The sequence below is a fragment of the Brassica napus genome, chromosome C3, assembly GCF_020379485.1.
Source record: "Brassica napus cultivar Da-Ae chromosome C3, Da-Ae, whole genome shotgun sequence".
Classification (NCBI taxonomy): Eukaryota; Viridiplantae; Streptophyta; class Magnoliopsida; order Brassicales; family Brassicaceae; genus Brassica; species Brassica napus.
In genome coordinates, this window is record NC_063446.1 from 30639235 (window position 1) to 30651297 (window position 12063).

Genomic DNA, 12063 nt, shown 5'->3' on the forward strand with positions numbered 1-12063 from the left:
GATATCAAATATCATTTGAATCTGGTCTTAGTTTGAACATATACTCAAAGAATCCGATTCAAAAATCCAAATTTATATCTGAGATGTATATTCAAAATTTAAACCAGTATTGATCAGAACTGTATTAACTTTTTTTTTTTTTTTTTAAAATGCATGTTTATATATGAAAATGTTAATTAGATGATTGATCCGTAAAAATGATGGCTGTAAGTGGAATAGTTGTTTAAAGAGCGTTGACTAAAAAAGGCGTACCGATTCCACGCGCTCACCACACCAAACAGCTCTTAATAAAATTTCTTAAAATCCATCTAGTACTCAGATCAATTCAGCACGACGATCCATCGCTTTCTTCATAAACATTTCTTTCATTCATCCCTTCCACCTTTCACGGAAAATTCAAAATAATAAAAAAAAGCTTCGAGAAGATGCATGATTTCTGCTTCACTATCCCCTACGGGATGCTCCTAATCGGCGGTGGATTCATCGGGTACATGAAGAAAGGAAGTATCACATCTTTCGCCGGAGGTGCAGGCGCTGGTTTATTACTCATCCTCGCTGGATATCTCAGTCTCAATGCTTTCAAGAAGAAGAAGACTTCTACCATCGCTGTTGTTCTTCAGACAGGTTCTTCTTTGTGTTTTCTGTCTGATCTGCTGTTTTAGATGTCTCATGTTTAGAACAATTTCAATTGAGGAAGGGGTGGTTTGATTTTTGTTATGGTTCACTGTTTGAATCAAGAACTTGGGCATCGTTATAGACTCTAGCTTTGAGCAATTGGTAGTTTAAAGTTATGCTATTATTCAAGATCTTAATTAGACCACTAACGATCTTGAACCGAACATAAAGTAATCCGGCTTCATGTGTGTTCAGTGGCGGATCTAGGAGAATTTTTTACTAGAACCATTTATCATGAATTGGATGGGATTTGAATATTTGAATTATTTTGTTAAAAAAAAAATCATAGTTTGAACTGATTACTTAAAGAAAATCCAAAATTTAGACTTGATTAACAAAGATTTGAAAACCAACATTTTGCTTTGTTTAGATCTTCAACTGTAGCAGTATTTTGCAAATGAATATTCAAATGCAAAGTTTCTGACTTTAAGGATTTGGTTACAAGAATAAGAATAATTGAAGGCACTGACTTTTTTTTTGAGTTATACCATTTTGTATCAAAGAACACTACAGAGTAGCTCACAAAGAATCTATTTTTATTTCTCGTATTTAAGAATCTCGGTGAGACTGAAACTAATCTGAATGTGTTCTTTTTTTTTTATTGATGCAGTCATCTCAGCTGCTCTCACGCTTGTCATGGGACAACGTTACTTGCTCACTCAAAAGATCATGCCCGCTGGTTTGGTTGCTGTGATCAGGTAAACCATCTTCCTTTTCTTTTCTTCTCATTTTACTTTTGGTGACTATTAGTTATTTTTGTTTTGCATCCAAGATTTGGTAATTTTTTGAGATTCTACTCCATTGATTTTTAACATTAGAACCATATCTGTATTGCAGTGCTCTCATGACCTGTTTTTACGTATACAAGATCGCCACTGGTGGCAATAAAATCCCATCAAAAGCTGCTGAGTGATGATGGTTATGCAACTATGGTGGATGCAGACGATACTCTCCTTTGTTTGAATTTGTCGATTAGAAATCTCTCTTGTGTGTCTCTGAGATTAATTTGTATGAGTTAAAAGAACTTTCATATGGTCTTGTTTGTTTGAGATTAGTTTCTTGTCATTATGTTTCTCTTAACCACAGACGTTTTGGAGACAATATTATATATTATGAAGATATCATCATGTTTCTGTTATCAACAATATATCTTGAACTGTTTCTAATCTTTCCTAATAGTATACAATTGATTCTAACGAGTGCAGGCAGAGACTAAGGCAAGACTCTTGCATGAATATTAAAACAGGAGACAAGCAAGGGAGACTTAAGCTACAGGTTCCATGCTGAGTGGAGGTAACACGGTTTCAAAAAATGTTCTTTTCTCACAAATTTGGAAACAAAGTGGAGTTAATGCTACTGCAGAATCTCATTACCTGTTCTAGCTAAACTTTCTATTCTAAGAACATAGTAGTTTGTGTACATTATTGCTGAACTTTAATACCAAAAAAGAAGAAGATTATTGCTAAACATCTAAAGGCCACAATTATATACACTTGTTTTTCACTTCCATCTTCATCAGAATCAAAAACCAAACACTGAGAAAAAAAAATCTCCATCACTATGACATTCCTTGGAATGTTTTTTCTGATTCTGCTCCAGTTCTTCAACTTACACAATGTTTCAGCAAGTTCTTGGCAGACACTAAGTGGTTAGAGACAGAGAGTTCTTTTCAGTTTTCTAAACATGATTCTTTATGATGTTTTTACACTTTCTTGATGTGTTTTTGTTTTGGGCAGGGAAACCTCCTGTTGTAATTGCTAGAGGCGGGTTCTCTGGTGTGTTTCCAGATTCCAGTAGTAAAGCATATGAGTTGGTCAGTGTGACCACTTCACTAAACCTAGCTCTGTGGTGTGATCTTCAACTAACAAAGGATGGTGTTGGAATCTGCTTCCCTAATCTAAATCTCTACAATGATTCTGATGTCAAAGACGTTTACCCAAATAAGAATGAATGGTTCTCTGTTGATTTCACATGGAAGGACCTCTCTGATGTGAACTGTAAGCGTACTACCTTGAACCCTTTTTCAAATGTTTCCATACAAAGTTTCTGATAGTATCATTCCATTAGTGGTCCAGAACGTTAAGTCACGATCAGGAGTTTTCGACGGTTCCTACCAGATATTAACTGTTGAAATTGTAGCAGAACTAGGAGCTCCAGGCCTCTGGTTAAACATTCAGGTATATATAATGTACATACTCTTGTATCCTTAAGACACAACTAATCTTCTTCTTCTTCTTCTTGTCGTTCCTATACTTACAGAACAGTGCTTTCTACCGGCAACATAATTTGAGTATGAGAAACTATGTTGTCTCTCTATCAAAACGCGTGGACTTCATATCTTCTCCAGAGATCAGTTTCCTTAAGAGCATGAAAAAGGATGTGACAAAGCTCATCTTTAGGTTTCTGAATCAAGATCAGATAGAGCCCTTCACAAACCAAACTTACAGCTCTCTTTCCAAGAACCTAAGCTATATAAAAACGTTTTCATCTGGAATCCTTGTTCCAAAGTCTTACATATGGCCAGTAGGTTCAGATCTTTACCTGAAACCCCACACGTCCCTTGTCACAGAAGCTCATAGACAAGGCTTACAAGTTTTCGCCTCGGAGTTTGCCAATGATTTTGTGTTTGCTTATAACTACAGCTATGATCCAACAGCTGAGTATTTATCTTTTATTGACAGTGGAAACTTCTCTGTTGATGGTTTCTTATCAGACTTCCCAGTGACTCCATACCGAGCCATCAGTAAGTAGAAAGAAACCTTCCTTTGTTATACTTTTAGAGGTAAAGAAAGTAACATTCTTGTTTGCTTTTTCACAGGTTGCTTCTCTCATTTAGACACCAAAGAAGATGAGGAGCCTGGTAATAATGCACAGAGTAAACCATATATATATACATCTTTGAATTGTTGTCTGATTTTGATCTGATCTTGCAGCTGTTGTTACTATTATCTCGAACGATGGAGCTAGTGGAGACTTCCCAGGGTGTACTGACTTGGCATATGAGAAAGCTGTTAAGGATGGGGTTGACATTCTTGATTGCAATGTTCAAATGTCCAAGGACAAGATCCCCTTTTGCATGAGCTCCATAGATCTTCTCAACACCACTAATGTCTTTAACACAAGCTTCAGAAACCTGTCATCAACAGTTGCAGAGATTCAGCCTAAAAGCGGAATCTATACTTTCAGCTTGACTATGTCTCAGATAAAAACATTGAAGCGTAAGCACAAAAAGTACAAAACTAATTTCAAGATTCAGTTCAATTTATGTAAAAGAGAGTTTTGTTTTTTTTCCTTCATTGCAGCTGTTATCTCGAATCCTAAAGAGGATCATGCTCTATTCAGAAACCCAAGAAACAAAAACGTTGGAAAGTTTCTTACGTTATCAGAGTTTCTGTTTCTTGCAAACCGTTACAACTCTCTCTTAGGCGTCTTGATAAAAGTGGAGGTATGAGCTTTGTTCCCAAACTTGCATCACAAGTAAATAACAACAACAAGGATTCTTTTCCTTGAAATAGCTTTGTTTTTTGTTTTCTTAGAATGCAGTGTACTTAGCTAAACATCAAGGAATCAGCGTGGTGGATGCTGTGCTAAATAAGACGGAGAGACTAACTACTCAAGAAGGCCAGACAACTTCAATAGCAATCATGTTCCAGTCTACTGATAAGTCTGTATTAATGGACTTTAAAGAAAAGAAGCTAATATATCCTGATGAACTTGTCTATAGAGTGGATGAAGACATACGTGATGTCACAGATTCAGCAATCAAAGAGATCATGAGTTTTGCAGGCACTATTGTCATCAGTAAGGAGTCTGTCCTTCCTTACAATGGAGGGCTTGTTAAAAAGAAGACAGATGTTGTTGCTAGGCTGAAAGCAAGTGGGTTTCGTGTGTACGTAGAGACGTTTAGCAACGAGTTTGTAACTCAACCGTTTGATCTTTTCTCGGATTCAACTGTAGAGATAGACTTCTTTGTCCAAGCTGTTAAGATTGATGGCATCATCACTGACTTCCCAGCGACCACTGCAAGATACAGAAGTAAAAACAACTCTTCTCTCTTGCCTTCTTTAAAGTTTTCTTGAGATAATCTGAGATGATGTTTGATTGCAGAGAGCCAATGCTACAGAGAGATGAGTATGTTTAGAACCGGTGAGCTCTTGCCTTTCGGGAATCCAAGGCTTCTTTCACCAGCTCAAGCTCCTTATCCATTACTAGTTGAGTCAGATGTCATGGAACCACCACTTCTTGATGTAAAAAGCAAGAACTCTACGCCAACAAAGGCAATGGCAAAAGCAATACAAGTTTTCTCTCCGGTTAGGACCATGGCGGTTCTTGTGATCTTCTTTATCTCAGTTTAGTGTACTGAAGTGCTTAACTTCAACTGCAGTATCTGGCAGTAGAACTATGAATAACAACGTTTTAATTAGTATGTCATTCTTCTTTTAATATTTCTATAATATATCTAGACATTTCAAAATATGATGAGGATATTAAGGAATTTGGCAATGGATTTTTATTTGTTCTTGCCATTGATTGACAAAGGAAAAAGCTCAAACAACATTACAAAAAAAAACATTACAAATAAGCTCACATTGTTTTCATTCTGCTATATAAGAATCTCCAGTGATTGAAACTCATCATGTGGATGTTATTTTTTCTGATACAATCATCTCAGATGTGACCCATATGGAAGTTGATCTTCAAAATTTATTTGTACTTATGAGAACGGCAAATATATATCTAATTGGATACATGGTCCATCAACGGATGTGACACACAGTTTTAGAAATTGACTTCTCTCTTGCTAGAAAATGCTACGGAGGCCGAGAATAAGTTATGTGAAGACAATTTCTCATGCTAGTAATCTTTACATAAGGTCTCCAGCTAAGATAACTTTTTTATCCTATTTTCATAAAACGACATTATTCTCACAAATACAGAAAAAGTAGCAAATAATGCTGCTGAGAAACCTGATTATGTTTTGAAGATAAATTCTCCATTTTAAGAAAGTAATCTTTTGTGTAAAGTATTGCTAAACAGCTCGAATGTACAATTATTAACTCCATCTTCAACAAGAAAAGTAAAAAGAAAACACCTAGCCATGGCGTGTCCTAGGATGGTTCTACTGATTCTTATCAAGTTTTAAATTTTAGAGTGTTTCATCCAGTTTTTTGGCAGACATTTAGTGGTCAGAGCCAGTGATATTGCATATGGGTCGGTAAATTTCTCCAGACGTAACACTATGGTGTGATCTTGAACTGACAAAGGATATTATGGTGTTGGAATCTTCTTCCCAAATCTGAATCTTGACAATGGTTCTAATGTCATGGACACTGAAATAAAAATGAATGGTTTCCTATTGATGTCACATGGAACGAACTCTCTGCTAGTGCTGTTAGTTGTAAGTGGATTTTTAAGTATCATGTTTTCTTCTTTCTTGGAACCATTTTCTTGCGAGTAAAGTTTTCTAAGTATTATTCAATGTATTGGAATAACAACAACTCTGCGAAACATACTTAAGATATCAATACAAGTTTCCTCTGCGGTTAGAAACATGGCGGTTCTTGTGACCTTCTTTAACTCAGTTTAGTGTAATTAAGTGCTTGTAACTGACTTCAACTGCAGTATCTGCCAGTATAATCTTATGAAAAAACAATGTTTAATATTTACCATCCTTATTTGTGAGATATCTGAAATATTTCAAATTTAGAAGAGGATATTAATAGGAATATGGGAAATGGATAAATATATTGCAAAACCAAATATAGTTTTACTTGATCTTAATTCTCTTCCAATGGATTTTCATCAACCTTCACCATCCATTTATTTCTTTTTTTCAAGGAAAAAAATATACATAAAATAAAAAACCAAACATACGGAAGAGTTCATAGTAGCAAAATTGATTTCTCATTGTTTTTTGTTGTTCCTTCTCCTTTTGAGGCCATAGAGACCAGATTCATTTTTGGTTTCTTCAAAGGCCAAACCTTATTTTCTCAGCAAACCCTTTTGCCATCTTACACAAAAAGAAAAAAAAAATCTTGTTCGTCTGAGAGTCTCTGTCCCTTTTGGATTTGAGGTTCAACAACATTCATGAACTTCAAGTAATCTATCATCTTCTTGTAGTAGTAATCCAGGAAGATCCATTTAAACAAATAGACAGAATGAAAATGAATTGCTTGTTCTGTTGTATGTCCGAGAGACAATTTACCAGACGATCATCATCAAGACAAGGCATCAAAGACTGCATTGATGCAAACAACACTCTTTCAAGATTTGAAAACATCTCTTATAAAACAGGTCCCAGTTTTTTTTTTTAATTATCATTTTCATAATATACATTATCAGATTTCATGTTTTTCTATCTAAACAAGCTGACATATGTACTTGCAGATAGCAGTAGGAGAAGATTCATATCCGAGGAGATATCAAAACTTGGGAAAGGGAACATAAGTGCTCAGATCTTTACCTTCAGAGATCTCTGCGTCGCCACCAAGAACTTTAACCCCGAGAATCAGCTCGGTGAAGGCGGTTTTGGAAGGGTTTACAAAGGGCACATAGAAACCCCTGAAAAGGTATATATACTTCCACTATTTCTTACAAATATATTCTTCATATCCTTGTTCTTGAATCTGATTCTTGCATGTATTATATAGGTTGTTGCAGTTAAGCAGCTAGACAAGAATGGCTACCAAGGGAACAGAGAGTTTCTTGTGGAAGTCATGATGTTGAGTCTCTTACATCACCAAAACCTTGTCAACTTGGTTGGATACTGCGCAGACGGTGATCAACGGATTCTTGTCTATGAATATATGCCAAATGGCTCATTAGATGATCATCTTCTCGGTATATATACATCTAAAACATTACAAAACATCATTACCTATGCATTTTATAGTTTTAAAATATTAGCTTTTCTATTTCAGATTTGGCGCGGACCAAGAACAAACCGCTGGATTGGGACACAAGGATGAAAGTTGCGGCAGGAGCAGCTAGAGGGCTTGAGTATCTACACGAAACAGCTGATCCTCCTGTGGTCTACAGAGATTTCAAGGCCTCCAACATTTTGCTTGACCAAGAATTTAACCCAAAGCTTTCGGATTTCGGTTTAGCTAAAGTTGGTCCGACCGGTGGACAGACTCATGTGTCGACTAGAGTGATGGGAACATATGGCTACTGTGCCCCTGAGTATGCTCTCACGGGACAGCTCACTATGAAGTCCGATGTGTACAGCTTTGGAGTTGTGTTCTTGGAGATGATCACAGGAAGAAGAGTCATTGACACGACAAAACCAACTCGAGAACAGAATCTAGTTACTTGGGTAACAAGAAACTCAAACATCCTTCAATTTCTCTAATCATTAGTTTGTGTTTTCTTGATTGGTGGGGTTGCTAAAATGTACAGGCGAGTCCATTGTTCAAAGATAGGAGAAAGTTTACGTTAATGGCGGATCCGTTGCTTGGAGGGAAGTATCCGATGAAGGGATTGTATCAAGCGCTTGCAGTTGCAGCGATGTGTCTTCAAGACGAAGCAGAAACGAGACCTAATATGAGTGATGTAGTCACTGCGCTCGAGTACTTAGCTATGACCAAAAGCGAAGAAGATGGAGAAACGAATTAATATTTCGAAGCATTTTTGTTTTGTTTTGTTTTTTGTATGTAATTTTAATGATCGATTAGGAGATTTAAAGATTTTTTGAAAAGAAAAAATATAAATCAAAGAAGATTAAATCTAGAGTTTTCGATTTCCCTCCTTCAAGCAGATTCAAATTTCAGACTTCACACTACTGTGGTTTATTGGTGATTTGCAGTATTTCAACTTATGAGGATGCTTACGGTTGAAAGTACCTTCTCCAAGCACGGTGCTGCCTACACGGTCAAGGACACTGACAGAAGAACCGCTCTCGACCGAGCCGACAGCAAGGAGATCCGTGAATTGATTTATGGATTTTTCACTCAAAAGGCTTGACAAATCTTAAATAGCTTCTTACATAGAAGTCATGTTTTTTTAGTACCTTAAGTTGAAAACTCTTAGCTCGTCCCCAATGCACAAAAGGGCCGGAGCTCTACTAAAAATTTGATCTCATTACCAAATGCCAACTTTTTTCTCTTAGCAAAGGGCCACCTTACAAAACCAAAATTAAAAATCTCCTCTTGAGTTTATCATTCGATAGGTAAGCAAATGCTTTCTAAATGGTAAGTATTAACAAAATGTCGAGACTGTCACCAACACAGTAGATAAGCTATCTGAGGAAAGTAGAAACGAAGCTGCTCAACTATCCTCTCTTTAAACCCCTGACAAAAGCGATCTCCTTGCTGCTTGACTCTGATTGAATTCACTCCGCAGAACCCTCGTGCAACAGTACGTACTCTCGACTGAAACCAAAAGAACAGGATAGGTCAAGACATTGTCAGAAAAAAACGAGAAATCAGATACCAAGCAACAGTGTGTTAACCAAAACAATATACAAGCAAGCAAAGATTTGGTTAAGAAGAGAACAGACACGATCATTATTCATAATTAATAACCAAAAAATTGCAATGTTCTTCAGTAGCATACCTGCTGTTACCAAACTTGATGGTGTCTTTCTCGCGAAGCTCATAGTAGCGTTGTGGTTCAATAGGATCTTTCTGAAAAAAGCAAAAAAAAAAAACAGTTCACCATAATACAAACATTGATCTAAACCATGACAAGGAAACAATCAAGAAAAGATGCGATTCAGCACTCACATTGATGTACGTCTTATTGGTGCTGCCAAGATCCATCAGGTAAGGCCTGCAAGTTGACATTAATAGAAATTAAATTTTACCTTACAGCCAGAAATTTTGAAAACTTTCAATCAAAATGAAAGAGCAAACAGATTTTTACTTCACTTGCTTCTCCACCATACCATCTGGTTTCTCCACTGTCACTTCCCTGTGACAAAGGACATTCACGGTGACATTAATAGTTACATAAAACCCTTCTTCTCATTAGATCCATGTTCATAAAAATTACTATTAAAGGGAAGAATTACAAATCAGAAATCTACCGGTACTGGATAACAGCATGCTGCTTGCTGCAAGAAGGGTGATCAGTAGGAATGTCAGCGATTCTTCTCTCACGTCCAAAGAGGTAGCAGCTTTGGCGATGGAGCTGGAGTGGCTCTGTTAATCCAACACATTTTACATGCGCAAAAATCACGCATCAAGAAAACTGATTCAGGCCATAAAGAGTTAAAATGCAAAACTATGTTAAGGATTCAAACCAGAATAGAAACCAGACAAATGTATCAGATTCATTTAACAACGCATGGCTATATTCATTATAGCCGCAGTAACAACTCTTAATCAGGCAGTAATTTGGCTACTGTTGCTAATACGCTATCATATGGATGGATACTAAATCGTTAACGACAAATGGACCATTATTTTGACAGATGGAGCATCAAGCATGTGAACACATAATAACACTAAGAAATAGAAAAATAGAAGGTCGAAAGGCTCACCATCCAGTGGCTCGCTATCCTTGAAAACATAAAGTCTCCATCTTTTGTTGGGTTTTCTAGCCTCTGGTGGCTCATTGAAGAGGATGGCGATACCTGCAAAGGGTTCAACAAATCAGGGACGCATGCCTATGATAAATTATTAGGCGATTAACCTCTATCTATCTCCATTCATTCGAGAAAGAGCAGGATTTGCAGCCAATATAATATTTGCTGATACCAGATGCCTTATATCTAGGCTTTTAGTCTCATTAGCCATTAGCTACTGAACTAATATATTAGAGGCACAAAAATGCATATTAAGTCGGAGAAAAATTTCACCCTAACAACAAGGGGACACGTTTCACACATATATCAAGATCACTGTAGAAGAAGTTGACATGAGAAAGCAATGCAAACAATTGAAATGCCAGATGGAAACATCACCTCTGTATCTGTTGGTTTCTTCCGCAAGTTTTCCTGATAGCTCAAACGATGGTTCTTCCTGCAAGATATAACAAAGTTGGCACTAAAGCCTCAATACATGGATAAACTACACTGGAGATTTAATATTAGTAGATGCTTCATATGATGATACCTTTTTCTTTGCTGCCAAAGCTTCTTCAGCAGCTTTCATTTTAGCAATCGAATCATCTTCATCATTGCTGTTAAAGAAAACCCCTAACATGGTTAAACAAAAGAGTGAAAAGATTGTAAAGGTTAATCTTTTAAGAAGAAAACTTACGGTTCCTCGCCGCTCCCTCTTGCATTAGATCCCTGAAAAGATAGATAAAAGGAGATAAAAATGACTGAAGAAGTGCCAAAACTTGCGACTCACCAAAAATAATGAAGGGTTTTGGTCATGGATAGGCAGGATCCAAACTATGTAATATGTGAAACATGAGAGTACCAGCAGCAGCAAAAGGCAACCTTTACTAGCATACACTAAAGCTAAACAGATTTCAATCAAATTATCTTTTTCAATCCGAAAAATTGAGCTAAAGAAAGACAAAGCTACACATAGAAGTAGTTGAAGTAACCAGATACCTCATCATGCCTTGATGCAGAAGCTCTCTCTGGTGAACGCCTACTCTTGCGACTACTCCTGTCTAACGGTGAAGGAGACCTCTCACGTCTTCCTCTAGTTTGTCTCTCATCGTCTGCTCCTGCTCTCTTCCTTTCTTCAGTCTCCTCTCTCCCTGAGCCGCGTCTTCTCTTATCCCCAACTTCCACATCTGTTACGTCCCTCCTCGTCCTCTCCTTATCTCCTTCTCTTCTTCTCTCCCTTTCTCTTTCTCTTTCTACTCCCCTCTTCTCCCTTCCTCTGCTGTCTTCTCTCTCTCTACTTCTTTCACCTTGAGCTCTTCTCAGTCTCTTCGTCCGCGGCGAAGGAGACCTAGAAAATTCATCTCTTCTCGATGGACTTCTCCGTCGAGGAGACTGCCTGTGCCTCACCGGAGACTCTGAAGCCATACTCGGAGACCTCTGTTTCTCTCTTCTGCAAGGGGCGCAGATTAAGAAAGCGTCAGAATCGGAAAACCCTAATTCGTAAAATCCCTAAATCTAAAAGATTTCGAGCACCGGGGTAAGTTAGGGCTTGGAGAATCTAACACTTGACAAAGGAAGAAGGTGAAGATTGGTTTACCTGGTGGCCGGAGTTGTGATACTTCGGCGGAGAGCAGCGAGAAGAGGAGAGAGTGAATTAGATCCGAGATAATTATTCAGAAAATCAGAATAAAGGGGTGTCTTTTGCAAATAAGAGAAACTTTAGGGTCCAATATCAAAATTACTAGATAGTATATCAGCTGAACGGAGTTGCAGTTTTATGGTCTTGGCTACACGCTTGGGCATTTACCCGGACCCGAAAACCCGAAAATACAGGTTCTGATCCGGGTCCGGGTCCATGCTAAAGAATCTATTAAGTTTTTTTC

The 12063-nt window shown here is 37.4% G+C and overlaps 4 protein-coding genes across 5 annotated transcripts; 3 read left to right on the top strand and 1 right to left on the bottom strand.

Annotated features, from left to right (window-relative positions):
• Positions 1-198: 198 nt before the first annotated feature.
• LOC106424453 (protein FATTY ACID EXPORT 6) lies at positions 199-1817 on the top strand. Its single transcript, XM_013865208.3, has 3 exons — positions 199-624; positions 1286-1373; positions 1513-1817. Exons 1-3 carry the CDS (start codon positions 426-428, stop codon positions 1586-1588), a joined length of 363 nt encoding a protein of 120 aa, XP_013720662.2. The 5' UTR covers positions 199-425; the 3' UTR covers positions 1589-1817.
• LOC106389278 (glycerophosphodiester phosphodiesterase GDPDL5) lies at positions 1764-5189 on the top strand. 2 transcript variants are annotated; one of them, XM_048753209.1, is made up of 9 exons: positions 1764-1968; positions 2412-2672; positions 2743-2852; positions 2935-3418; positions 3494-3535; positions 3609-3893; positions 3978-4120; positions 4212-4710; positions 4783-5189. In XM_048753209.1, the coding sequence occupies exons 1-9, from the start codon at positions 1956-1958 to the stop codon at positions 5028-5030; spliced, it is 2085 nt and encodes a 694-aa protein (XP_048609166.1). In that variant the 5' UTR covers positions 1764-1955; the 3' UTR covers positions 5031-5189. The 2 variants fall into 2 exon arrangements, with proteins under 2 accessions (XP_048609166.1, XP_022555330.1); XM_022699609.2 differs by lacking the exon at positions 1764-1968 and adding an exon at positions 2004-2323.
• A 1128-nt stretch (positions 5190-6317) lies between these two features.
• LOC106386516 (probable serine/threonine-protein kinase PBL23) lies at positions 6318-8418 on the top strand. Its single transcript, XM_048753211.1, has 5 exons — positions 6318-6969; positions 7063-7244; positions 7326-7515; positions 7596-7990; positions 8074-8418. The coding sequence occupies exons 1-5, from the start codon at positions 6834-6836 to the stop codon at positions 8287-8289; spliced, it is 1119 nt and encodes a 372-aa protein (XP_048609168.1). The 5' UTR covers positions 6318-6833; the 3' UTR covers positions 8290-8418.
• A 317-nt stretch (positions 8419-8735) lies between these two features.
• On the bottom strand, positions 8736-11924 carry LOC106389277 (FHA domain-containing protein DDL). Its single transcript, XM_013829480.3, has 11 exons — positions 11778-11924; positions 11180-11630; positions 10878-10909; positions 10731-10797; positions 10580-10637; positions 10157-10249; positions 9701-9815; positions 9538-9585; positions 9399-9444; positions 9229-9299; positions 8736-9044 (listed from the first exon to the last, which is right to left on the bottom strand). Exons 2-11 carry the CDS (start codon positions 11603-11605, stop codon positions 9005-9007), a joined length of 996 nt encoding a protein of 331 aa, XP_013684934.1. The 5' UTR covers positions 11606-11630; positions 11778-11924; the 3' UTR covers positions 8736-9004.
• Between the last annotated feature and the right edge of the window lie 139 nt (positions 11925-12063).